Source organism: Rhinatrema bivittatum, chromosome 8, assembly GCF_901001135.1.
Source record: "Rhinatrema bivittatum chromosome 8, aRhiBiv1.1, whole genome shotgun sequence".
Classification (NCBI taxonomy): Eukaryota; Metazoa; Chordata; class Amphibia; order Gymnophiona; family Rhinatrematidae; genus Rhinatrema; species Rhinatrema bivittatum.
The window spans coordinates 253,698,559-253,724,471 of NC_042622.1; the positions used below are offsets into that span (position 1 = coordinate 253,698,559).

The 25,913-nt window shown below is 49.3% G+C and overlaps 1 protein-coding gene across 26 annotated transcripts in view; it reads right to left on the minus strand.

Moving 5' to 3' along the window:
• PTPRS (protein tyrosine phosphatase receptor type S) overlaps positions 1 to 25,913 on the minus strand; it is a 568,002-nt gene that overhangs the window by 85,398 nt on the left and 456,691 nt on the right. For 10 of the 26 annotated variants that reach the window (XM_029614603.1, XM_029614610.1, XM_029614621.1 and 7 more), the window contains 3 exons: positions 19,606 to 19,766; positions 4,440 to 4,552; positions 3,570 to 3,617 (listed from right to left, as the gene is read on the minus strand). In XM_029614603.1, the coding sequence (XP_029470463.1) occupies positions 3,570 to 3,617; positions 4,440 to 4,552; positions 19,606 to 19,766 (322 nt within the window). The remainder of the gene's footprint in view (positions 1 to 3,569; positions 3,618 to 4,439; positions 4,553 to 19,605; positions 19,767 to 25,913) is intronic. The other 16 variants (XM_029614622.1, XM_029614605.1, XM_029614611.1 and 13 more) reach the window with 3 other exon arrangements.

The following is a 25,913-nucleotide window of genomic DNA, read 5'->3' on the forward strand; positions in this document are numbered from 1 at the left end:
GCAGGTCCTCCAGCTGATAGTGCAGCTGGGAGTCCGTGAATTAAGATCTGCCGAGTTGGCTGTACGCCATGCATTCCCAGGCTACGATACAAACTATCTGCGATAGCCGGAGTGCTTCTCTCTGCAGAAGGGAAGGCAATGCTTTAATGCATCCCCCCACCTTGCCACTGCAGAAGAAACTGAGATAGGACAGAGGCTTTTCATGTCTGGCTTTAGTGGATTTAGCAGCTAGACCTGAAAGGCACTAGACTCTGGGTATTACAAAGTACAATCTGGGGCTGGAAAATAAATGAGATTCTGGCACTTGCATGGAGGCTGAGAAGAGGATTCTTGGTTATCAGGAGACAGAAGGTATTCTAAAGCACAATATGTAATCTGCATTTTGATTTCTACAAGGAACATTGTGTGTGTGTGTGTGTGTGTGTGTGTGTGGGGGGGGGGTTTGGTTAATTTTCCAACAGCCCACGCAGACTTTAACCCACTTTCAAACGGGAGTAATGTGTATAAGTCTGCTTTGAAATTTCATGGGTTCTCCCACTACTTGCACATATATATACATATACACACAAAGTTACACCTGCTTCCTCCCATGTAGGAGTTACCTAGTGCATGTAGATTTAAAGGCATTCTTTGGAAAATAAAAGTATATGTTTAAATCCTTTCCCTACCTTGATGCTCCCCCTGAATGTCTCTTGTGAGTGTGGATGGAAGTACGCACAAAGGGCCGGATTTTAAAAGCTCTATGTGCATAAATCGCCTTACGTGCGCCGGGCCTATTTTATAAAGGCCCGGCGACGCGCGTCTAAGTCCCGGGTCTTGCAAAAAGGGGCAGGGCGGTTGCGGGGCAGGGGCAGGGCCAGAGGCCTCCGACACTGTGGCCATTTGCTGCTGTGTCAGAGGATCGCCTGCTGGCAGGTTGCCGGCAGGCGCAAAAGGTTTGATAAGAATTTTTTGGGGGGGGGGTTAGCGTAGGGCTAGGGGGAGGAAAGGTTTGGGTAAGGGGTGGGAAAGTTAGGTGAGGGGGAGGGAACGGGGGAAGCCCGCGGGGGTCAGCGCATGCAAGGTGCACTAGTGTGCACCCCCTTGCGCGCGCCGACCCCCGATTTTATAACTTGCGCGCACCTAAGTTATAAAATTGGGCGTACATGTGCGCGTGCATGTCTTAAAATCTATTCCAAAATTGGGTTTCGCACATACATTTGCCCACACAATCCCCCCTGGGTGATTTTCTGAGCATGATTTACATGCATACAACACGGACCATAAAAGATTATAGGAGACTAGTTTACAGTAGATAGCTTGTTGATATTGGCTGAGCAACATCAGTCAGATCTTTAAGAAAAATGTCCTTGGACACAACCTACTCATCAGTATCTGCACTTACTTGCCTAAGCTGATTCTGATAAAGGCTAACTATCAGAACTTTAATTTACGTTTAGCTACTGACACAATGTTAAGGAGGAAGCTAGTAGTGAGCTGGCCTCTATAGAAATGTTCTAACGAATTGCCACAGCGCCAGAAATGAAAAGGGATGGTTGCCATGGAGAATTTCGAGCCCCGTTTGTGTTATGTAATAAAGCAGGGGTAGTAGCAGTAGCGGCAGTGACTGTAGCGTGGTTGGGTCATTCTGAATACCCAGCACAGAGATGACAAGCAAGCATGATATCGTCAGTTTTACAGCACACTACTGTGAGCACCCTCGGGCAAGGAGAGGAACTTTAGCACACAAAGATTCGAATCGTTCCATGGCCAAAAGGTCACGCATTTTGAGAATTTGTGTCTCTTTTTCTCATCTGTAAACAATTCCTCTTTGCGATTTGGATCGATCGCAAAAGCAGAGGCTTGGGGAATGAACAGTACTGTATACCTCTGCAGACATCTCCAGGAAATCAGAGTCCACATCTTTTTGACCTGTCTCACTCTACACAAGAGCTAACAACTCAGCACCTACAAAGCTGAAGCAATGTCAGTCAACAGTTATAACAAAGAGCTGTCATTTTCTCCGAGTGATCTTATACCCATGATGGAATAGTGCAGAAGCACTGGTTATGTTTCTCTGAATACCAACTTCTACCAGATTCCTTGAGGCAGACCAAAGCCCTTTCCCTTTTCTGACCCCAGGATTAAGCATGCTGTAAGCATCTTCCCAGCTCAAGTAATGATATTTTCTTCATGAGCTTTAATGGTGAACTATTAAGTTGTATGCACATTCTGGCAATGCACCTCAAACTTAACATGACTCTCATTTATCCCTGATTTACCTCCTCAGTCAAGAAAATCATCAGTCTGACTTGCTAGAGACGAAGAACTGTTCTACAAATCTGGAATATATGAGATTTGAGGGGGCTTATCTGGTTCTTTTTATGCTTTGTGAAATAAAATTGGAGCATCAGTCAGGGAGTACTCCTTTGCTCACCAGTATGATTCTGTATTTGCTTTATTTTGTGCACACCCTTTGGCTTAGTAAATGGGCACTAGTGCTCTAGGGGAGCTGCTCTGGTATTTTTTTTATTGCATTTCACTGGAGGTGAAAATAATTTGCTTTCCACTCTACAGGTTTAATGGAAAGTTTTATAAATCCATTAACTACTGTATTCCGAACTACAATGAACAGACTGGTTTAGTGTTTGCTCCTTAAAAAAATAAAAATAAAACACCCCCCACTAAATCCTTCTGGGTTATCTTCAAGACAGAAATTTAACATGCCCCTGCCATCCCTAAGATTGGACAAACCTGAATACAGCAATCTGGAACTATGTGGTTTTATTTTCATTTAGTATTGCTGAACATGTGGGGCAATCCATTCCAATGCTGCAGTGGTATGCACACATACAATATCTCCTTTTTTACATTGCACACAGCAAAACCAAAACGTCTACATGATTGGAAATGTATGCCTTTTTCCAGTCCATACAGTTAAATGCATGCAGGTGTAAATGTGCCTCACTCTGGCAAACTGCGTAAGCTAAGGGCAAAGTAGTGAGAGACCTAAAGCAACGCCGTCACCAAAACGGGCCCACACTGCCTGAGCTGCTTGGGAAACTGTTTAGACAATGTAACAAAGGACATATTACCAGAATCCACAGGCAGGGTCCCCAGCAGCATTGCCAATGTATTATAAATAACCTTAAAATGAGCTGCTTATTCTCAGCATATCAGCCAACGTGAGGAAGGGAATTTGTCTGAGCTCTAAGCAATTTAGAACGCTGATGGGCTGAGAGCATAGGAAAAGAAATATTCCAGACTAGCTCATGATTATTTCAGGTCTCTGCTAGGGATTTCGATCCCAGTGTTTTTGCTGCCTTGTCCTGAGCGAACATCAAAAAACCTCTGGGGACTTTTGCCTTGTCAAAATGATTCTCATTTCAAAAACTGTAAAACTGGTTAAGGTGCGCCGAGACAATGGTGCGGGGAAGGGTTGAAATGACAGAAGCTCAAGGAACACAGAAAGACAGAACCCAACCAAAAAAAAAAAAAAAGAAAAAACAAATGACAAAAGAAATAAACTGAAAATAAAAACCAAATGTAGAAAAATGAACCAACAGGAACGAAAACAGACAGGAACTAACTTTCAAAGCCAAACTCTGGGTCACTGAGGGGGCTGCTCAGACCAGAATCTGCAAAGAACAGTAAAAATAAAGAAATAAAAAAATACAACAACGTTCTTTTTTAGGTTTTCATGATAATAAAATTAAAAGGCAACATAAATTTAAGAGGGAATGAAGTCATTTCTTCCTGGTCATTTGGAGGAGCAGGTGCAGGGACAGGGACAAGGACAGGGACAGGCAACATTGCTCCTCCATCTGCTACTGAAGAGAGGACTGCATGGAAATGAAGCACATTTGGGCTATGCCCCCTGCATATATTCAAATACAAAGGTTTTACTGTAATCCAGTCATGTTTGTTACCCTTTAATAATAATTCAGCAGAGGGCTGTGTTCAAATAGCTCAGATTCTATCCTGTATAAACCAAACTAAAGACATCGCTTAGTTACTCTTGAATAAGCAGATTTCTTGGGGTGTAAAAGAAGTTACTCAGACGAGGAACTGTTGATCAGTCTACAACGTATAACTCTTCATTCAGTGTCACTATATATCACTGCTTCATGTGTATGTCTGCAGGGTGCATATGAATGTGAAAGAAGATATTAAGATCCTTTTGTCACCCTCACCAACGAAAGATGCCTATCTTCTTACCTGCCCACTCCCTGCTTTCTGAGTGCATCGATGGTTCTATAGCCCTCTTCCTGCAGATGACTGACCAGAAAGGGAAGGGAGTGGGGGAAAGGGCAAGAAATTATTGGGGAGCGAAGTAAGCAGGGGAGGGAACGTAAGTAAGCAAAATGTGAGAGGCTGCAGAAGCTGACTGGGCCAGGGAGCGAGTGGTGTACCCATTACCTATCAAGGTGGCATCCACCATACCAGAAAGCAGCTATTACCTGGTGTCTGAAAGTTGATGCGTCTCATTTCGACGGGGTCCATTGGGTGGTGGGGTGTGATCTCTGCATTGTTCAGCAGGCATTTTGTTCTGGGCTCAGAGTTCTTCCGTTTGCTTTCAAAATGATGAGAAAAGTCTTTAATTTTGCCAATTAATCCTTTTTGCAACTTTGCGCCATATAGAAACATCTATGTTTCCACCTAGTCCATGAAATTTCCATGGTGTCTGCAATGTGGAACCTTTGCTCCCTATCTTTATATACCGAAAAAAAAACACCTTTCTTATTGATTTGAGGCTTGATCTAGTGATTGACACCTTATTTTATGTAATATCTCTTAAAACTGCCATCACTACAACAAGTAGCAAGTCATCCATTGACTGGGTTTATTTCTTAGGGCCTTATTCAATAAAAACTTAATCAATAGGCACAGAACTATTCTCTTTCTTAAAATATTAGAAGAGGTCATGACTGCAGAAGTATATCCACCATGTAATCTTATCAATTGCTGAGTCTTCCAGTGATGATAAAAAGGAAAATTGGTTCTTACCTGGTAATTTTCGTTCCTGTAGTACCACAGATCAGTCCAGACTCCTGTGTTTTGCCTCCCTACCAGCAGATGGAGACAGAGAAAGTTTCGCAGACACTGCCACATAACTTGGTGTGCCAACTACAGTCCCTCAGTATTGATAAGTACCCAAGCCAAGATACCAACAATACCATTACTAATCACAAACTAATATCCCCCTGAACGAGCAGAAGGAAGTGGAAACTTATAACAGATAATCTTGTTCACATTAAAACATGAAGGACTAAACAAAACCTGTGCCATTCTTCATATTAATTACAATAACAGATCGAGCGGACCCTCCAAATCTCCCTAACTCAACAGGGCGGGACTCTGGACTGATCTGTGGTACTAAGGAACGAAACTTAGCAGGTAAGAACCAATTTTCCTTTCCCTGTACATACCTAGATCAGTCCAGACTCCTGGGATATTCCAAAGCTTCCCTAAACAGGGTGGGACTGCAAGATTCCCGCTCAACATGCACTCTTACCAAAATCCTTGGCCTCTGGGGCCTGGACCTCCAAACAATAATGCCTGACGAAAGTGTGCAATGACTTCCAAGTAGCCGACCTACAAATCTCTTGCGGTGAGACCTGTTGACATTCAGCCCAAACCACCAGAGGATGAGAAGAATGAGCCCTTAGCCCCTCAGGGATAGGACGACCTTGACAGATGTATGCCGAACTTATAGCTTCTTTCAAGCATCGTGCAATCGTGGCTTTTGATGCCTTATGACCCTTTTTTGCACCACTCCATAGCACGAAAAGATGATCCGACCACTGGAAGCTATTAGTGACCTTAAGATACCGTAACAATGCACGATTTACATTGAAGAGCTGCAACTCTTTCACGTGAGGCACTGTAGCATTCAAATTTGGAAAAGCCGGAAGCTCCACTGACTGACTTAAGTGGAATGACGACACCATCTTTGGCAGAAAAGAAGGAACCGCGCTCAATTAGACTCCAGAATCAGAAATCCTCAAAAAAAGATCCCTACATGACAAAGCTTGAAGTTCCAAGATCCTTCTGGCGGAACAAATTGCCACCAAGAAAACCACTTTTAAAATGAGATCTTTCATAGTAGCCCTCCGAAGAGGTTCGAACGTAGTTGCACACATACTCTTAAGTACCAAATTAAGGCTTCAAGAGGGACACAACTTATGAACCGAAGGAAGCAAATGCTTTGCTCCCTAGAGAAAACACACCACATCCTGATGTGCAGCTAGAGCTGCTCCCTGCATCTTGCCTCAAAGACAGCCCAAAGCCGCCACCTGAACTCTGAGGGAGTTAAAGGACAAAGCCTTCACCAACCCTCTTTTCAAGATCAGAATATGTGCTACAAAACCTTGCATAGGGTCAATCCCCTGCTCCTTGCACCAAGCCTCAAAAACCCTCCAGACCCTCACATATGCCAAGGAGGTGGAAGTCTTTCTAGCTTGCAATAAAGTAGAAATGACATCCACAGAATATACTTTCTCCTTTAAGTATGACCTCTCAAAAACCAAGCCGCAAGACAAAAGCGAGCTGCCTGATCTGAAAATATGGGACCTTGGTGCAGAAGCTTTGGAAGATGTTCGAGTCTCAGCGGTCCATCCACCGCTAGGTTGATCAGATCTGCAAACTAAGGCCTCTGAGGTCACTCTGGAGCCACCAGAATTACATCCCCCTAATGAATTTCCACACATTGCAATATCTTGCTCACCAGTGGCCATGGCGGAAACACATACAGTAGAATGTCCCGTGACCAGGGAAGAACCAGAGCATCCACCCCCCTCTGCTCCGCACTCTCTTCTGTGACTGAAGAAGCGCATAGCCTTGGCATTTTCTGAGTTCCTATTACATCCATGTGGGGACTGCCCATCTGCAACGGATGAGACGCATTGCTTCCTCCAACAACTCCCATTCTCCGGGATCCAGCTGTTGTCGGCTGAGATAATCCACTTGCACATTGTTGGTCCCAGATATGTGAGAAGCCGCTATCAACGTCAGATTCTGCTCTGCCCAGCAGATCAGCTCCCGAGCTTCCTGAGCCACACTGCTCGACACTTGGTACCACCCTGCCGATTGATGTAAGCCACTGTCATCACATTGTCTACAAGATCCTGACTGGTTGGCTGCGTAAGAGAGGTAGAAATGCACGCAGCGCCAACCATACCGCTCTCGTCTCTAAGCGATTGATAGACCACGATGTTTCTTCCGCTGACCACTGGCCCTGCACCAACTGAGCTTGGCAGACAGCTCCCCAACCAGAGAGACTAGTGTCAGAGATAACCACCATCCACTCCGGAACCTCCAAGTCCACCCCGCGACACAACTGGTCCTGATCAAGCCACTACGAGAAACTGGATCTGGCTAGCTCTGTAAGAGGTAGTGAAATTTGAAATTGCTTCGACAAAAGATCCCACCGGGAAAGCAACGCTGACTGCAGAGGCCTCATATGAGCAAATGCCCAAGGAACCAGTTCCAAAGTGGACACCATGGAACCAAGAACCTGCAAGTAATCCAGGACCCTGAGCACCTGGCTCTCCAACAACCTGTGAACTTGCATCTGCAATTTGACAATGTAAACCTCGGTGAGAAAAACTTTTGCTACCTTTGTATCGAAATGCACCCCCAGAAACTCCAGCACCTGAGAAGGGGAAAGATGACCCTTGGATAGATTTACTATTCATCCCAGGGGTATCAAGCACTGCAACACCAAGTCCAATGCCTGCCTGCACAGGACCTCTGACTTTGCTCGAATGAGCCAGTTGTCCAGATATGGGTGAACCAGCACGCCCTCTTTCCCGAGAGTTGCCGCCATCACAAACATCACCTTGGTGAAAGTCCTCTGAGCTGTCGCTAGACCAAATGGAAGGGCACAAAATTGAAAGTGCATCCCTAGGATCATGAACTGGAGAAATCTCTGATGGTCCGGCCAGATCCCTATGTGCAAGTATGCCTCAGTCAAATCCAGGGAAGCCAAAAACTCTCCCTTGCACATCGCTGTAATGACAGAGCACAGAGACTCTATCTGAAAACAAGGAACTTTCAGAGTCACGTTTACTTTCTTTAAGACCAAAATTAGGCGAAAAGTTCCCTCCACAAAATGGAATACCATCCCGTCCCTCATTCCTCTAGGGCAGTGGTTCCCAACCCTGTCCTGGGGACCCCCCAGCCAGTCGGGTTTTCAGGATATCTACAATGAATATGCATGAGAGAAAATTTGCATGTTATGGAGGCAGTGCATGCAAATTTTCTCTCATGCATATTCATTGTGGATACCCTAAAAACCTGATTGGCTGGGGGGTCCCCAGAACAAGGTTGGGAACCACTGCTCTAGGATGACGGGAACAATAGTTCCCAGAATCTGTAGGCTTGCTCTACCACCTGCCTCTTTTCTACGGAAGCGCAAGGGGAGACTATGAACAAGTCCCTTAGCAGACTAGCAAATTCTAAAGCGTAACCTTGTCTTACCATGCTTAAGACCCACTGGTCTGACGTGATCTTGGCCCACTCCCCATAAACAAGTGTTAACCGACCCCCTATGATCAGAACTGAGGAGTGGGTTGGCCTCACTTCATTGTGCAGATTTGGCTCCACTACCACCTTGGCCAGAGCCATCCCTGTTCAGCTTTCGACCTCGAAAGGATTGGTTCCAGGACTGCTGTCTTCCCGAGGTCTGTCTCTGGGCTCCTCCTGAAGCCCTACCTTGACGAAAATGCCTATTCTCCTGAAACCAAGAACACAAAGGGAAGGAACCTTTTGCACCTTTAAGCTTATCCTCAGGTAACTTATGTACTTTATTCTCTCCCAGATCTTTATCAGTTCCTCCAAGTCTTCTCCAAAGAGCAGCTTTCCCTTAGAAGGCAACGCTCCTAGCTGAGTCTTGGACAAAACATCTGCCGACCAGTTTCTTAACCAAAGAAGTCTCCTGGCCAAGACCGCTGACATCATTGTTCTAGAAGAAGTCCTACTTGAGGTCATACAATGCATCGGCTTCATAGGCAATCACAGCAGCCACTCTGCCTGCTTTGCCTCTAGGGCAGTCATGGACTTGTCAGCCTGCAACTGCTGCACTCATCACAACCCAGCTCGAATCATAAAACTGCTGCACACTGCAGCCTATATGCCAAGAGCAGACACCTCAAAAATCTTTTTAAGATGGATTTCAAGATTCCTATCCTGCAGATCCTTCAACGTTGCAGAACTGGCCACCGGAATAGTTGTCATCTTAGTAACCGCCGATACTGATGCATCCACCTTTAGAACTTTCAAGAGTTCAAGCAAGTCCTCAGGCAAAGGATATAACTTATCCATCGTTTTACCAACCTTCAAGCCAGTCTCCGCAGTATCCCATTCCCTGACCACCAACTTTTTAACTGATTAGTGGAAGGGAAAAAGCCTTCGCTGGACCCCTTAAGCCATCCATGACCGGATCCACGTCCTTCTGATTGGACTCCTCCTGTGGAACCATTTTTCCTAACTCCACAAGGAAAAAGGGGCCCAGCTCTTTGGAACAGACGAACCACCTTTGGATAGTCCCCCTCCATAGCCGGAGCTTTCCCCTGGCTCCTCATCTGGATCCTGCCGCACCAGAGAAGGATCCACCTCAGGAGGGCCCGCTCCAGAAGGAGCTCAGTCTTTGGAACCATAGAAGATTGTCCGCAGTGTTCACCTGCATGGGCATCACAATCTTGGTAGCCTCAGTAGCCCATGAAACCCTGGACTTCTTCCTGGGCTGCGGACCTACTGACACCTCCTGTTTGGAACCATGCCACCCCGTGGCTTTCCGGGCCAAATAAACCTTGTGCAATAACAGTACAAAACTGGATGAGAAGGTGGAAGCTTCCTCCAGGAGGTCCTCTTCCTCTCCCGACTGAATCCCCCAGCCCCCCGGCCCTCTACAGGACTCAGATCAGCCGGGGATAGTGGCGAAGGGTTATCCTCTTCCCCCCCACCAGAGCCTCTGAAGCAGCCACAAAGATAGACAAGATGGCCACCATTCCCGCTCTAATCGGGAATGAATCCACTTTTGTCCCTGACGCAGCCTAAGGCCTCCCAGGCCGGCACTGATGTCCTAAAGCCACCGAAGTCATCCCCAAACTGCCCTCTCTCCCAGAGAGGCAGTGGGAACACAGTCCGGCCCGAGAGATTCGCCATGTGACTTACCACACGTGGTGCACTTGCAGCCACATGGCATGGCTTCGGCCCACCCAGTCCGTGAGTGCTGGCCGTCGCCTGAGGAAACATAAAATGCTAGAGTCGCTAAAGCTGAGCCCCTGCTTGGTGTCAGCCCTGCTGTGCCACCGAATGACAGGGAAAAGAATACAAAAACTTTTTTTTTTACTTTAATAAAAAAGACAAAAAGCACTTCCCTGCAATGAAGAGTGGCAGCAGGCTCTGTTGTATCTTTTGGAGGAGAGGGAACTGGCTCCACCAGCTTTCTGCCTCCAGCAATGAAGATCCAAGCAAACCAAGGGCCCCAATCCCCTGCTCGTCCACCTCTAAACCTGGAGGGATGTCCCCACCAGGACCTACCAACCTCCTGGGAGGAGAATCTCCAAGGAAATTTTCTTTTTCTTTTTTAAGTAGGGTCAGACTGTAAGCTTTGCATTTCTACCATCTGCTGGAGAAAGAGACATACTGACGGGTCTGCAGGGGGCACACCAGGTTATGTGGCAGTGTCTGCGAAACTTTCTGTCTCCATCTGCTGGAAGGGAGGCAAAACCCAGGAGTCTGGACTGATCTGGGTACATTCAGGGAATATTGGTTTAACCCATTCTTTTTAGAGCCAGTTAATTAAATGGGCTTCAGGCTACCTGACTCTGATGATCCTTTGCAGCTACTTCATGAGTATGTTATATTAGGAATTCTCAGCACTGTGCTATCATGAGAAGAAGTCTGTATACTTTATAGGAAAGCGCCACTATCTCTTTGCCACAATTACGTCACAGCTTTTACTGAGTTCATCTTAAAACAACTAGTTCTGCTCTGCGATAAATTTTAGGAAAAGTGAACTTTTGGGTGAAAATACATTTCCTCCACTGCTCTGGATGGAACCTTTCATTTTAGGAAGATTCTTTTTGCTCCAGGCAAAAGTCCTCTTGTCCATATGGAACAAATGATTTCAGCAAAGCTATAACCACGTGCACTGGTTGAGCCAAGGGAACGTCAAACCTTGAAGGTTTCATATTCTTACCTGTCTGGTTTGCTGTCCAAGGTAGCAGTGAGAGAAAAGAAAACATGAGCATTTTATGATTTTAGAGTAACAACAACAGAAAACAAGAATTGTTTCTGGGCTGTAGCAGTGTCAAGTGGTTAAAAAGCATGTCTGGGGTGAAGATCAAATAAGTGGAATTCTTGATCTGCCAGTCAGTGTATGCACATCTTTCATTTAAGAACATAAGAACATGCCATTCTGGGCCAGACCAAGGGCCAATCAAGCCCAGTATCCTGTTTCCAACACTGGCCAATTCACAAGTACCTAAACATTACCTGGCAAGTACCTAAACATTTCTTTGGTTTGGGATTTGATTACTCACCTTTCCAAATCTGAGTTCAAGGTGATTTACATTATGGATACCTTAGGTATTTCCCTTCCCCCACAGAGCTTGCAATCTTTACTAAGCCATGTTAGGTGTTTATAGAATGGAAAACACTTAGTGGTAGTTGTAGCATGCGGTATTTTAAATACTGCATGTTATGTTGCACTAAATTTCAGAAATGCTTTGCAAAGGCAGGCAAAGCAGCTCATTACTAGTACATTTTATAGAAATAAAATAACGCAGCTTGCGATTTTTCAGGCAAGCAGTGCTATTTTCCTGAAAGTTAGCTATAACTCAGGAGTTGTAGCTAAGATTCCATAGGAGTATCGGGATGTTAACATGCCGAAAGGTTTCTTAAAGGGCCATAGCAGCCTAATCAGCACACTCCCCTCCCCCCCAGGATGTCTAGTGAGACCCCCATCACCTCTAGAGGTGGCCCTAAGGTAAAGAACCCCCCAAAAAATGTTTGTCGCATAGCTAACAGCCCTCCCACACTTCCCAACCCTGCCCCTTTTAAAAAATAAATACTCCCTCACTGGCTCCAAACCCCATCCCTAACACATCCTAGCTCACTCTCCCCAGGCATACCTTTAAGACCTGGGAGCCTAGTGAGGTCCAGAGCGCCCCTTAGACTCTGGGCCTGACGCCTTCTCAAATTAAAATGGTGCTGGCCAGCCACAAAGGAAAATTGGTCCTTACCTGCTAATTTATGTTCCTGTAGTACCACGGATCAGTCCAGACTCCTGGATTTTGCCTCTCCTCCAGCAGATGGAGACAGAGAAGTTTTAATGGACTCCGTCCTATACTCCTGAGGTGCCACCTAGAATCTGTCAGTATTACACTGTACCCAAGCAGAGAAAAGTAAACTAGTACAACCAAAATTTCCCCCCCTTGTAGAGGGAATGAAAAACTGGTAACAGGAACGAAAACATGCCCATTCTCCTACCCTTTGAAGGTGGGCGCACAATATCAAAATGCATTGAATAAATCTGCAGAATATAAACATCAACCGGCCGAGCGGACTCTACATTTCCCCATGGATGGGGCTCTGGACTGATCCGTGGTACTACAGGAACGAAAATTAGCAGGTAAGGACCAGTTTTCCTTTCCCTGTACATAACCGGATCAGTCCAGACTCCTGGGATGTACCAAAGCTTCCCTAACCAGGGTGGGACTGAGAGAGTCCCGCTCGGAGAACACTGGCCCCGAAGGAACCGGGCTCTGGGGCCCAGACATCTAGACGATAATGCCTAGCAAAAGTGTGCAGAGGTTTCCAGTAGCTGCTTGACAAATCTCCTGCGGTGACACCTGCTGACATTCCACCCACGAAGTCGCCTGCGATCTAATAGAATGAGCCGGAATCAGACGGCCCTGAACTAGGTAAGCCGAAGCAATAGCTTCCTTCAGCCAGCAATAGCTTCCTTCAGCCAGCGTGCAATGGTGGTCCTTGAAGCTTTCTGACCCTTCCTGGGACCAATAGCTTCCTTCAGCCAGCAATAGCTTCCTTCAGCCAGCGTGCAATGGTGGTCCTTGAAGCTTTCTGACCCTTCCTGGGACCACTCCATAGGACAAACAGATGGTCCGAAAGACGGAAACCGTTCGTGACCTCCAAATAATGTATCAGAATGCATCTGACGTCCAGCTGTCTTACTCCCTAGACTCGGAAGTAGAAAGATCTAGGCCCGCCAAGGATGGGAGTGCCACTATCTGATTCAAATGAAAAGAGGACACTACTTTCAGAAGAAAGGAGGGAACCGTTCGTAAAGAAACTTCTTCGTTAGAAATCCTTAAGAAGAGCTAAGATAAGGCCTGTAGCTCTGAAACACGCCGCGCTGATACAATAGCCACAAGGAAAACAACTTTCAACGTCAGATCATTCAAGGTCGCCCGTGTCAGCGGCTTGAAAGGCGCATTGCAAAAGGGCATGGAGAACCAGGTTGAGCTTTTACGAAGGGCAGGGGTTCCGAATCGGAGGACAAAGATGTTTAACGCCACGCAGAAAACGAACATCAGGATGAGACGCTAGAGCGAGGCTCTGTACCTTTCCCCGAAAACTACCAAGGGCTGCCACCTGAACTCGTAGGGAATTGAAGGCTAGACCTTTTACTAGACCTGCCTGCAGAAAGGCCAGAACATCCGGAATAGTAGCCCTGGACGGCTCCACCACGTGGTTCAGGCACCAGTCCTCGAAAATACCCCAAACTCTGACATAGGCTATGGAGGTAGAAGTTTTATGGGACTGCAAAAGTGTAGTAATCACCTCCTCTGAGTAACCCTTATTTCTCAATCTCCGCCTTTCAAAAGCTATGCCGCTAGACAAAAGTGATCTATCTCTGTGAAATAAACGGGACCTTGTCTCAGCAGACTCTGGGACAGATGAAATCTCAGCAGGCCGTCTACCGCCAGATTGAGAAGGTCCGCAAACCACGGGCGTCTCGGCCACTCTGGCGTGATGAGTATCACCTTGCCTGAATGAGCCTCAATGTGGCGTAGAACCTTGCCGACCAACGGCCACGGCAGAAAGATGTACAACAGACTGTCCTTTGGCCAGGGAAGCACCAGATCGTCTACACCTTCCGCTTCTGGCTCTCTTCGACGATTGAAAAATTGAGCAGCTTTGGCATTGCGATACGTCGCCAACAGATCCATCGCAGGCCTGGACCATTGGTTGCACAGGAGACTGAAAGCCTCATCGGAGAGTTCCCACTCTCCTGGATCCAACTGGTGGCGGCTGAGAAAATCGGCCTGCACATTGTCCACTCCGGCAATGTGAGAGGCTGCTATCCTGTACAGGTGCTGTTCCGCCCAGCTGATTAAAAGTTGAGCCTCCGTCGCCACCGGATGACTCTGGATTCCGCCCTGACGACTGATGTAAGCCACCGTCATCGCATTGCCGGAGAGAATCCGTACTGATCTCCCCTCTACTAAGGGAAGGAGGGCCTGTAGCGCCAACCGAACCGCTCTGGTCTCCAACCAATTGATCGACCAAGAAGACTCCGACTTCATCCACTAACCTTGCACTGCTGTTCCTCGACAAACCGCTCCCCACCTGGAGAGGCTGGCATCAGTGGTTACCACTATCCAGGAGGGAATTTCCAAATACACACCCCGTCATAATCTGGACACAGCCACCAAAGAAGACTGGACCGTGCCGAATCCGTCACGGCTGGGAGCCTGACGAGAGGAGGATCCAGAAGACCTTGAGGCTCGAAAACGACGATTCCCCCGGAATCTGGACCTCTGAGGAAAAGAGCCTCTGCTCCTGGGCCTGTCCTCTGGCAGCTTGTGGACATTATTCTCTCCCAGAGACTTAATCATGTCCTCCAACTGTTGGCCGAAGAGCATCTTTCCCTTGAAAGGCAAGGAACTCAGCTGAGCTTTCGAGGAGACATCCGCCGACCAATTTCTGAGCCAAAGGAGCCTGTGGGCTGAAACAGCGGAGACCATTGTTCTTCCCGACGTGCGCAGGAGATCATACAGTGCGTCCGCATTGTAAGCCACCGCCACTTCCAAACGACCAGCCTAAGCTGTGTCCGCTTCCGAAAGGGATGCCACAGATTGTAAGTGCTGCACCCAAAGCAGGCTCACATGCAGAGCAAAACTGCTGCACATGGCCTCCCGCACTCCCAGGGCGGAGGTCTCAAATATCTTTTTAAGCTGTACCTCCAACTTTCGGTCCTGCAAATTTTTTAGGGCCATCGCTCCCATGACTGGGATGGTGGTCTTTGTAGTGACTGCAGAGACTGCTGCATCCACCTTGGGTACCCTGAGCAGCTCAAGCACATCCTCCGGTAGCGGTTAAAACTTATCCACAGCACGGCTGACTATCAAACCTAGATCTGGAGTGTCCTACTCGCGGAAGAAGAGGTCAGTGACCGACATATGAAAGGGAAAAGAGCGAGCCAGACCTCTTAGACCTAACATCACGGGATCCACTGCTCCCATACGCGAATCTTCCTGCGGGACTTCAATTCCGAGCTCTTCCACAATATTCGGGATAAGTGGACCCAATTCATCTCTCCGGAACAAGTGTACCACCTTGGGATCATCACTGTCCACTGCAGAAGCGCCTCCCTGCTTGGGCACCAGGGGCTGACCATCCTGGCCTGCATCTACCCCCTGAAGGTCTTGCGGGGAAGGGTCTCCTCCATCAGATAGATCCGACGAAGATGAATCATCCGGACCTGCCACGGATCTGAGAGGGCGCTTAGACTTAGTATGCCCCCCCACCAGCGGGGACTTGGGATGCTTACGGGAGGAGGGAACCTCAGAGACCTTGCCCCTCTTGCGTTTGGACGCTCTCCGTGCCTTGAACATCTTGTGAAAAAACTTCACCAAGTCCGAGGAGAACGATGAAGAAGACCAATCTGAGGCCCCCTCAGGATCACCATCTGAAGTATCAGCCCGATCCTCCTGTGACCTGCCCCCCCCCCCGCCTCCGAAGGGTCCCAGTCACAGGGAGAGAGGTGGCGGGGAGCTCCATGCCTCCATCACGGCTCTCTCTGCATCCCTGAACGTTTTTAAAATGGCCTCTGTCCCTGCACTAAGCAGGAACGGATCAGGAGGCTGCGGCTGAGCTGTAAGCCTTCCAGGCTCCTGGCGCCGCGAAGAACTGCAGCTGCCATGGGGATTCCCCTCAGCAGACCTCCCCGAGGTCCCTTCACCTCCCGAGACACAATCTGCACAGATGCCGGCCCTAGAGAGGCGGGTGCAAACGCTGCAGCACGCGGAGCAGGCCGTACCACGAGGCATAGCCTCGGGCTAAATTTAGCTCTGATCAGCTGAGGTAAGCATGCCAAAAATAGACTGGGCGAGCCAAAACACGGCGGTAAGGCAGGCAGAGAGGAGCTGGAGAGAACCCTGGACCAGCCGACCAGAAAAAAAACTCATTTTTACTATTTCCCCCCCCCCCCCCCCCCCCCCCCCCAGTGTTCCGAAGGCTGTGCTGAGCTGCCTGCCGTGGGTGAGTGAGCCGGGCTCCCCAGTATCACCTGCCGGCTGTAGCAGTCCCCGGGTCTTCAACCCCCTGCTCTTTTGCCTCTGACACCAGGGGGTATGGTCCCACCAGGACCTGCCAACCACCTGGGAGGCTCAAAGGAACTTGCTGCGCCTTCTGCCGCTGTTTTCACAATCTCGAGTACATTTTTTTTTTTTTAATTTTAAAGAGCCAGAAACCTTCTAAGGCGCATCTACTGGCTTGGCCAGCTGGAGCTGGTGATCTTGATCCACATCCGGTCCCTCACCAGGGGCTTGCGGAGGAGACTCGCCTTCATCCACCCCTTCCATATCTGAACTGTCCACCTAACAGGAAAAGGACCGGAGAGGGCGTTTGGCCTTGGGGGCTTCTATGCCACTGTGTGACTTGGTACGCTTGTGGAGTGATGACGCTCCTGTCCCAGGCCCCACCCTGGCTCTTTGCTGCTTTTCGTGCTTTGAAGGCTTTATGCAGCAACAAAACAAAATCGGAGAACGAGGAAGAAGACTCATCCGAGTTCTTCCCCCATTCCTCCTCTGAGGAAGAGATCTGCGCTGCCTGCAAGTCGCCCCCCCCCCCTCCCCCAGGGGCAGCGACTTGCCTTCCCATCCCGACAAGCACCTGGTACAAATTCTGGCCCTCAGGCCGCACCGTGCGGCATGATCCCCGAGCTAACTTAGGATCGAGGCCCGAAAAAAGAACCAGCGCTACCAAGTCAAACCCCCGGGAGCTCGTAGGAACTGAAAAGGATGGCAAAAACGGCATCGGAAGGAAGGAGGGCCGAAAGAGACCGCTAGGCCGGCTCAGAAATTAAATAAATCACCTCAAGGTTGTTTTGTCCTGTGTGCAGATCTTCAGAGGGTGAGTGAACCAGGCTCCCCGGTATCACCTCCCAACCCTCTGCTCCAGAGCCTCTGTTACCAGGTACCAGGGGGGATAGTCCCACCAGGACCTAACAATCCCCGGGGAGGCTTAAAGAGATATCTTGAGATATCTTCTCTCTCTCTTTTTTTTTTTTTTACTAAATCCTTGTCCTTTTTTTTTTTTTTTTGATTCCCTAAGGAACAAATACCAGCAAAATTAAAAACCTAACACTAAACCCAGACTAAAGGTTTTGCACCTCCACCATCTGTGGTGACAGAAAACTACTGACAAGACTCTAGGTGCAACCTCAGGGGTATAGGACGGAGTCTGTTAAAATTTCTCTGTCTCTATCTGCTGGAGGGGAGGCAAACCCGAGGAGTCTGGACTGATCCGGGTACGTACAGGGAATGCAAATTATGCCCCTGTCCTCACTAGGCCCCCAGGGAGGGTGGGTAGGATGGTTCAAGGTATGGGCTTTGGAGTTGGAGGAGGGTTATTTTTTGAAAAGGGATGAGTTTGGCAAAGGGGGAGGGCTGTTGCTGCGTGACAGACATTTTTTGAGGAGGGAATCTTTACCTCAGGGCTGCTTCTAGAGGTGGCGGGGTGGGTGGAGTTTGCACATTAGGCCTCTATGGCCCCTTTAACAAGATGACAGCCCAGAACGAAAGGACCACCGTCACGCAGCTTTTGGAGCCTTTTAATCTGCAATATTTACTGTTGGGGGGGGGGGGGGGGGGGGGGAGAAAGAATGCACAGTTTCCTAAGCTGTGGTACCGAGTCCTGCAGCTCAGTATATCCCCGCAGTATTTGACTTCAGTACAATGACCCTCCTAGCTTATACTTGAGGTAATGGAGGGTAAAGCGACTTGCCCAAGGTCACAGAGCATGCCTGTGAGAAAAATGGGACTTGAACCCCAGCTTCTCTGGCTATCAGGCTGCTGCTTTCAGTACTAGGCCACTGGATTTCAGCTATCTGCCACTCATATTAATCCAGTTCCCATCCCTAAGCATGAAAGGAATGAAGAAGTGTCATCTATTAGAGTAGGGGCCCCCGAATTTTAACGAAGGGCCACATGCAACATTTCAAAGCACCGAAAGGGCAGGGGGTGGGGGTGGGGTGGAGGTGTCCCCCCTCTAGGTTTCGATGAGCAGAGGAGGGTTTGGTGGGTTGTCCCTTGGAGTCTGGCCCTTTCAGTGATTTCAAATGCTGCAGAAGGGGGGAGGAGGAAGGCTACAGAGTTCCCGCAGAAATAGGACAGATAAATATTCTTAAGAAGTTGGCAACCCTGCTATACCCCTGGAAAACCCACAACCTGCCTCCCCCCTCCTTCATTATCTGCCTCTGTCCCCTTGGGATGGGGAGCAGAAAGGTAGAGAATGGCAAAGTGATATGCTTGTGGCCCAGGCTCTTCCACTCAAAACCCCCATACACTCCTCCTTCCCGCCCCTTTCTCACCCTCTCTTCCCTCTTCTCACCCACATTCCCTTTTCCCTCCTCACATCTCTTCTTTAACTCTATCTCCTCCTTTCTCTTACCTCTCACTCACATTCCCCTCTCCACCTCTTCTTCTCCAACCCTCACTCATACTGCTTTTCTCTCCTCTCACTCCCTCCCATCCTGTCCTTTCCCCTCACTCACACCCAACCCTCTCACCTCACAGATCTCTTCTGCTGAGGGGGGGGGGGGGGGGGGTTGGACATCTCCCTAGCACTCCCTGCTTCTCCTGCCGCTGTGTGCGTTAAGAAAAAAGAAAGAACGTAAACCTAGCTTCAAAGACCAGGTTGGCTGCAGGCAGGGAAATGTTTGGGGGGGGCTGAATGCAGCCCCCCCAAAGCTGTAGTTTGCGGACCCCCCCTGAACTGGAGCCAGGAGGACCTCTTAAAATATGCAATTCAAAACCTGCTCCTTATCTTGGGAAAGGTCATTTCTGTCATTCTATGCCTCATTTTACCCAACTGTAATTTTAATAATATTCTTTCTACTCCCCCTTCTATTTTGAAGTTTTCGTTTAAGTAAAGCATTAAAAGTGAGGGAGCCAAACTTTCTGCATGCTTCGGAAGCAAAGCGTGTTGGAATCTAGTTTAGATGAAAGTTGCTGTTTAAATTCAGTTCTTATTATTACTTGCGTTCTCCACACCCATCCTTTTCCATCATGCACTTCCAACAATCCGCAGACCTGCAAGTTTGATGGCTTCAGTGGGTGTAGGGTCTTGGCGATCATCTAGGTTTCTTACTTTTTATAAAGCAGAATTGCGATGACAATACAGATGATGAACACCACGGCCAGTACAGGCCCAATGACCCAGATTAGCCCCTCTTCTCCATCGATAATGGGCTGAGGATCAGGGTCATCCAGCTGGATTGGGTCCGAGTATGGACTTGCAGCAAACATCTTCTAAGAGAGAAAATAGGACGATGTTATGCGAACCGTCTGAAGGGCTTCTGCAGCCATTTGTTTGTGGTTGCATATCCATAATCTCTTGTTTCTCTGTGCAGCCATGTTTCATCCATTGATTTTCTTATCTTTTACTACCTGCTTTCATCTCACAGGACTGTGTTACAAACTGCCTCCATTTGTCTGCATCAATCTCCATGCCAGTCCAGACATTTCTATCATTACACAACAGAACAAGGCCACGGGAGCACCAAATCGTTATTGGCAGTTTGCCGATGCTATAGATTGTGCAGCACTAAACATGGAGAATGTCTCTCATGTAAAATTCCACATGTAAGATTCCCGCCTGAGCCCTGGATATATTTTGGATGATATGGCATATGCGGAACAAAAGGAAAATTGGTTCTTACCTGCTAATTTTCGTTCTTGTAGTACCATGGATCAGTCCAGACCGCTGAGATTATGCCTCCCTTCCAGCAGATGGAGTCAGAGAAACAAGCTGAAAAGCACCCCTCATATACTCGTGCGCCCCCTATGATCCTTCAGTATAATTAATAACAAAGCTGAGTGAACAAAACTTTTTTTTTTTTTTTTTTAAGAACCCATGGCTAGAACAATAAACGAACAAAAAAACACTGAACATGAGTAACTGTCATGCGGAAAACTCCGTATTCTTCACCATTGTGCGGAAAATTCCATATACTCCCAAACTGTTAGCAGAGTAAAGAAGACAAATGTATAAGCGAGCGGACTCATCATCAGAATGGGCGGGCGTCTGGACTGATCCATGGTACTACAGGAACGAAAATTAGCAGGTAAGAACCAATTTCCCTTTCCCTGTACGTACCAGGATCAGTCCAGACCGCTGGGATGTACCCAAGTTGCCCTACCCGAGGTGGGACCCGATGAGTCCCGCTCAGAGTACACTGCTACCAAAAGAATCGACATTCGGAGCCCGGACGTCCAAGCGGTAATGCTTAGCAAAAGTGTGTAAAGATCTCCACATCGCTGCCCAGCAAATCTCTTGCGGAGAAACACACTGGCTTTCTGCCCAAGATGCTGCCTGCGACCTGAGTGAATGAGCCTTCAGGCCGTCAGGAACCGCTCGACCTTGCCCAATAAGGGTCGAAGCTATGGCCTCCTTTAACCATCGCACAATGGAGGCTTTCGAGGCGGGAAGACCCCATTTTGGGCCGCTCCATAAGAAAAAAGATGGTCAGACAATCGAAACTCGTTAGTCACCTCTAGATACCTGAGGAGAACTCTCCGAACATCCAGCTTCCATAAATCGCGAGTTTGGGGGGAGTTCCGATCTAAATTCGAGAAAGCTGGTAGCTCCACCGATTGATTCAAATGAAAAGCAGAGACGACTTTAGGACGAAAGGAAGGCACTGTCCGGAGCGACACCCCAGTCTCCAAAAAATGCAAAAACGGTTACTGGCAAGACAGAGCCTGAATCTCCGATATTCGCCTGGCCGAACATATCGCCACGAGAAAGACGGACTTGAGCGTTAAGTCTTTCAAAGTAGCCCTTTTAAGGGGCTCGAACGTCAAACTGCAGAGACCACGGAGTACCAAATTCAAACTCCATGAAGGACAGACAGGACGAACCGGGGGCTTGAGTTGTTTCACACCCCACAAAAACCGTGCCACATCTGGATGAGTCGCTAGGGACGTGCCATCGACCTTACCCTGTAAGGAGCCAAGAGCCGCAACTTGCACTCGAAGAGAGCTGTACACCTAACCTGTCTTCAGACCTTCTTGCAAAAAGGAAAGAATTTGACTAATCGAAGCTCTTAGTGGTGAGACCCTCAAGCCAGCACACCAGAGGTCAAACACCTTCCAGACACGGACATAGGTGAGCGAAGTGGAGGTCATGCGTGCCCTGAGAAGAGTAGTAATGACGGATTCAGAGTAACCCTTCTTTCTTAATTGCCTCCTTTCATAAGCCAGGCCGCCAGACAAAAGCGATCCGCCTGATTGAAAAATATGGGACCCTGCCGGAGCAGATTTGTAAGATGGCCGAGACGCAAGGGACCGTCCACCGTCAAGTTGACGAGGTCCGTGAACCACGGCCTCCTCGGCCACTCCGGTGCTACGAGAATGACCGACCCCGGATGGTTCTCTATTCTTCTCAGAACCTTGCCCACCAGAGGTCACGGAGGAAATACATAGAGCAGGACGTCGCTGGACCACAGAAGGACCAAAGCATCAACTCCTTCGGCCCCGTGTTCCCTCCGGCGACCGATGAAACGAGCCGCCTTCGCATTTTTTTTAGAGTTGCCATCAGATCTAGATGGGGAACTCCCCAGCGACAAGTCAATAGCCGCACTGCGCTCTCTGACAGTTCCCACTCTCTGGGGTCTAACTGCTGACGGCTGAGGAAATCGGCCTGTACATTGACCACCCTGGCTATGTGCGAAGCCGCCAGGTGGGCCAGGTTTTACTCCGCCCAGACCATCAGCTCGTCCGCCTCTTGGGCGACCAGCTGACTCCTTGTGCCGCTTTGACGATTGATGTATGCCACTGTTGTCGCATTGTCGGACAGGATCCTTACCGATTGATGGCGAACTAGCGGAAGAAAAGCCCGTAGAGCGAGGACTGTCCGCGTTTCCAAGCGATTGATGGACCATTGTGCCTCACGACATGTCCACTGACCTTGCACCGACTGCGCTTGGCACACTGCCCCCCCCAACCGGAGAGGCTAGCATCTGTGGTCACAATGACCCAACTAAGGGTTCTCCAGGTCCATCCCGCGATGCAGGTGTTCCGGAACCAGCCACCATGCTAAACTGTCCCTGGCCGGGTCCAGCAGCGGTAAGGGAAACTGAAATTCTTCCGACTTGGGGCCCAGTGGGAAAGCAACGCTCTCTGTAAAGGTCTCATATGTGCGAAAGCCCAGGGGACCAACTCCAGAGTAGAAGACATAGAGCCAAGGACCCGCAAATAATCCCACGCCGTGGGTATCGGCAGGCCTAACAACCGCTGGATGTGATCCGTCAATTTGTTGATCCTTTCCTGGGGAAGAAAAACTTTGCTGAGAGCTGTGTCGAACCGAGTGCCGAGGAATAGCAAGCGCTGTGAGGGAGTCACCTGGCTCTTGGAGAAATTGACGACCCAACCCAGGGAGTGCAGACGCTCCAGGACCGAATGTACCGCTGTCGGCAAAGATCTTCCGTCTTCGCTCGGATGAGCCAGTTGTCTAAGTAGGGGTGAACCAATATCCCTTATTTCCTGAGAGCCGCCGCTACGACCACCATGACCTTGGTGAAGACGCGGGGGGCCATCACTAACCCGAATGGTAGCGCACAGAACTGGTAATGTTCGCCCAGAATCATGAACCTCAGGAACTGCTGATGGTTTTCTTGAATTACTATGTGAAGGTAAGCCTCCTTCAGGTCCAATGAGGCTAAAAATTTTCCTATGTGGACGGCCGCAATGACTGATCTCAAAGTTTCCATTCGAAACAGAGGTATCCGTAACGCCTTGTTCACCGTCTTGAGGTCCAAGATAGGATGGTACGAACCCTCCTTCTTGGGAACCACGAAATAGATGGAATACCTGCCTTTGTGGTGCTCGGTCGGCGGAACCGGTACTATGGCTCCCAGAGCTTTCAGGTGGTCCAGGGTTTGACTCACCACCAACTGTTTTGCTCGGGGGCCGCAAGGAGAGACCAAAAAAAGCTCTCGCAGCGGCAGAGCAAAATCCAAAGCATAACCGCGTTCGACGATGCTTAGGACCCACCGATCCAAAGTAATTTTGACCCATTCCTCGAGAAAGAGAGAGAGACGCCCGCCAATCACCGGAACAGAGGAGTGCGTCAGCGCACCTTCATTGGGAAGATTTGGTGCTGGAGGATCTTTGGGCAATGCCGTCTCTACCTGGTCTACGCCCGCGAAAGGAGTGAGCCCAAGTCTGTGATCTTGTCGACTGCAACCGGGGGGCAAAGGCTTGAGTCCTGCCCAGGCGAAAACGGTGCTGTCCCCGAAAACGACCCCGAGAGGTACCGAAGGACCGAGAGGAGCGGGGCTTATCCTCCGGGAGCTTGTAAACCTTATTATCTCCCAGCGCCTTTACAAGCTGTTCAAGTTCTTCTCCAAACAAGAGCTTGCCTTTAAATGGGAACGAGCCCAACCGTGACTTGGAGGAAGCATCAGCGGCCAGTTATGGAGCCACAAGAGTCTTCTAGCTGACACCGCTGAGGACATGGTGAATGACAAAGTCCAAAGGAGATCATATAGAGCATCCGCTGTATAAGCCACCGCTGCTTCCATACGGTTTGCCTGCTCTGCCTCTGCCGGGGGCAAAGACTGAGTCGTGAGCAGCTGTTGGACCCATCTGAGGGTGGCCCGCTGCACAAGACTACTACAGACCGCAGCCCTGACACCCAGCGTGGACCCCTCGAAAATCTTCTTGAGGAGAACCTCCAGTTTCCTATCCTGGAGATCCTTAAGCGCGGTGCCACCAGTTACCGGAATGGTAGTGTGCTTGGCGATAGCCGTGACCGCCAAGTCCACTTTAGGAGTCTTCAGAAGTTCCAAAGACTCCTCCGGCAATGGGTAAAGTTTTTCCGCAGACTAGCCTCCGGCGTGTCCCACTCCCGGGACATAAGCTGGAAAAGACTCTAGTGCAGTGGTTCTCAACCCCATTCTAGTGCAGTGGTTCTCAACCCCATTCGGGTTTTCAGGATAGCCACAATGAATATGCATGAGAGAAAATTTGCATGTTATGGAGGCAGTGTATGCAAATTTTCTCTCATGCATATTCATTATGGCTATCCTGAAAACCCGACTGGCTGGGGGGGTCCCCAGGACAGGGTTGAGAACCACTGCTCTAGTGAAAAGGAAAGGCTGTGGGGAGGAGGCGAAGTCCCGCCAGAACAGGGTCCCCTGAAACAGGGTCAACCACAGCCTGCGGAGCCTGAATATCCAGCTCCGCTAACACGTGAGGGATTAAAGGTTCCAACTCCTCTTTGGAAAATAGACGGAGTACCGAGGGTCATTGCCGCCACAGGAGCCACCACATCTCCATCCCCAAGTGAATCCGGGTTCAGGGACGGAAGAGCAAGTGGGTCAGGGTCCGGGGGGGCCACTACAGTCGGACGGGTGACCCCCCCCCGACCTTGGGGACATCTGGGCCTGGATCCGGTCTCAGGATCTTTGCAGGCGGAGAGACTTGATCCTGCCAATCTGATTCTGCCTCCATATAAGCTTTGTGCAAAAGCAGCACGAACTGGGAGGAGAAAGGATGTTTTCGCTGCAAGGAACCCCCCCCCCCACCCCGGGGAGGGTTCGGGGGAGTAGGAGGATCATGCCCCGCCTTGTGCTGCCATACCGGGCTCAAATCGGGTGGTGACAATGGTGGAAGAAAATCCCCTCCCCCTGCGCAGGGCTCGGGCAGCTCGTCGGAGGGAGACAAAATGGCCGCCGTTCCCACGCTAGACAGGAACGGGGCAGGCCGAGGTCTGACAGCCAGCAGAGACGTCCCTGAAGCTCGTGATCGCAAAGCACCCACCCCCCTGCCGGTAACTAGCTGATCCGATGGCCCCTCTCCCCCGGGAAGGCATCGGGAGCAGAGGCCGTCGCGGGAGAGCCGGATCCCTGGCTCTCCACAGGCAGAACACTGCGATCCACGCGGCATCTAAAGGGGAGAATGGGCGCAGAGAACACCTGTAAGCAGGGAAAAGCCTTCGGAGCCCCGGGAGAGCAGTGAAAACAGCAAAGCTGGATAACAACATTTTTTGTTTTTTGAACTGTGTCTCTCCTATCAACCAGGAAAGGTAACACGCGGTCCTGGTCCGAGAGAAAACAGCCCCCAACTGCTCCTTCCAGAGGGATGTCGCGTCTCTGGGAATCTAGGGGGGAGGGACCGGCCCACCGGTAAATCCCCCCCGTCACCGGGAAATAGAAAACACTCCAGGCCAACTTATTTACTCCCTAACTTACCTGCCACCAAGGGGAACGGGCTGCCCACCCTTGGGAGGTACTGAAGTAAAACTTGTCACCAAATTTATTTTATTGTACTAGCCAAAGGTAATCAGGGGCCAACAACCCCAAACTTTCCAATCCACGATCAATAAGGTAATCAAGTCCAGGATCAGAACCACGGATTATGCTTCTCCTATCTGCTGGATCTGCTGGATCACAG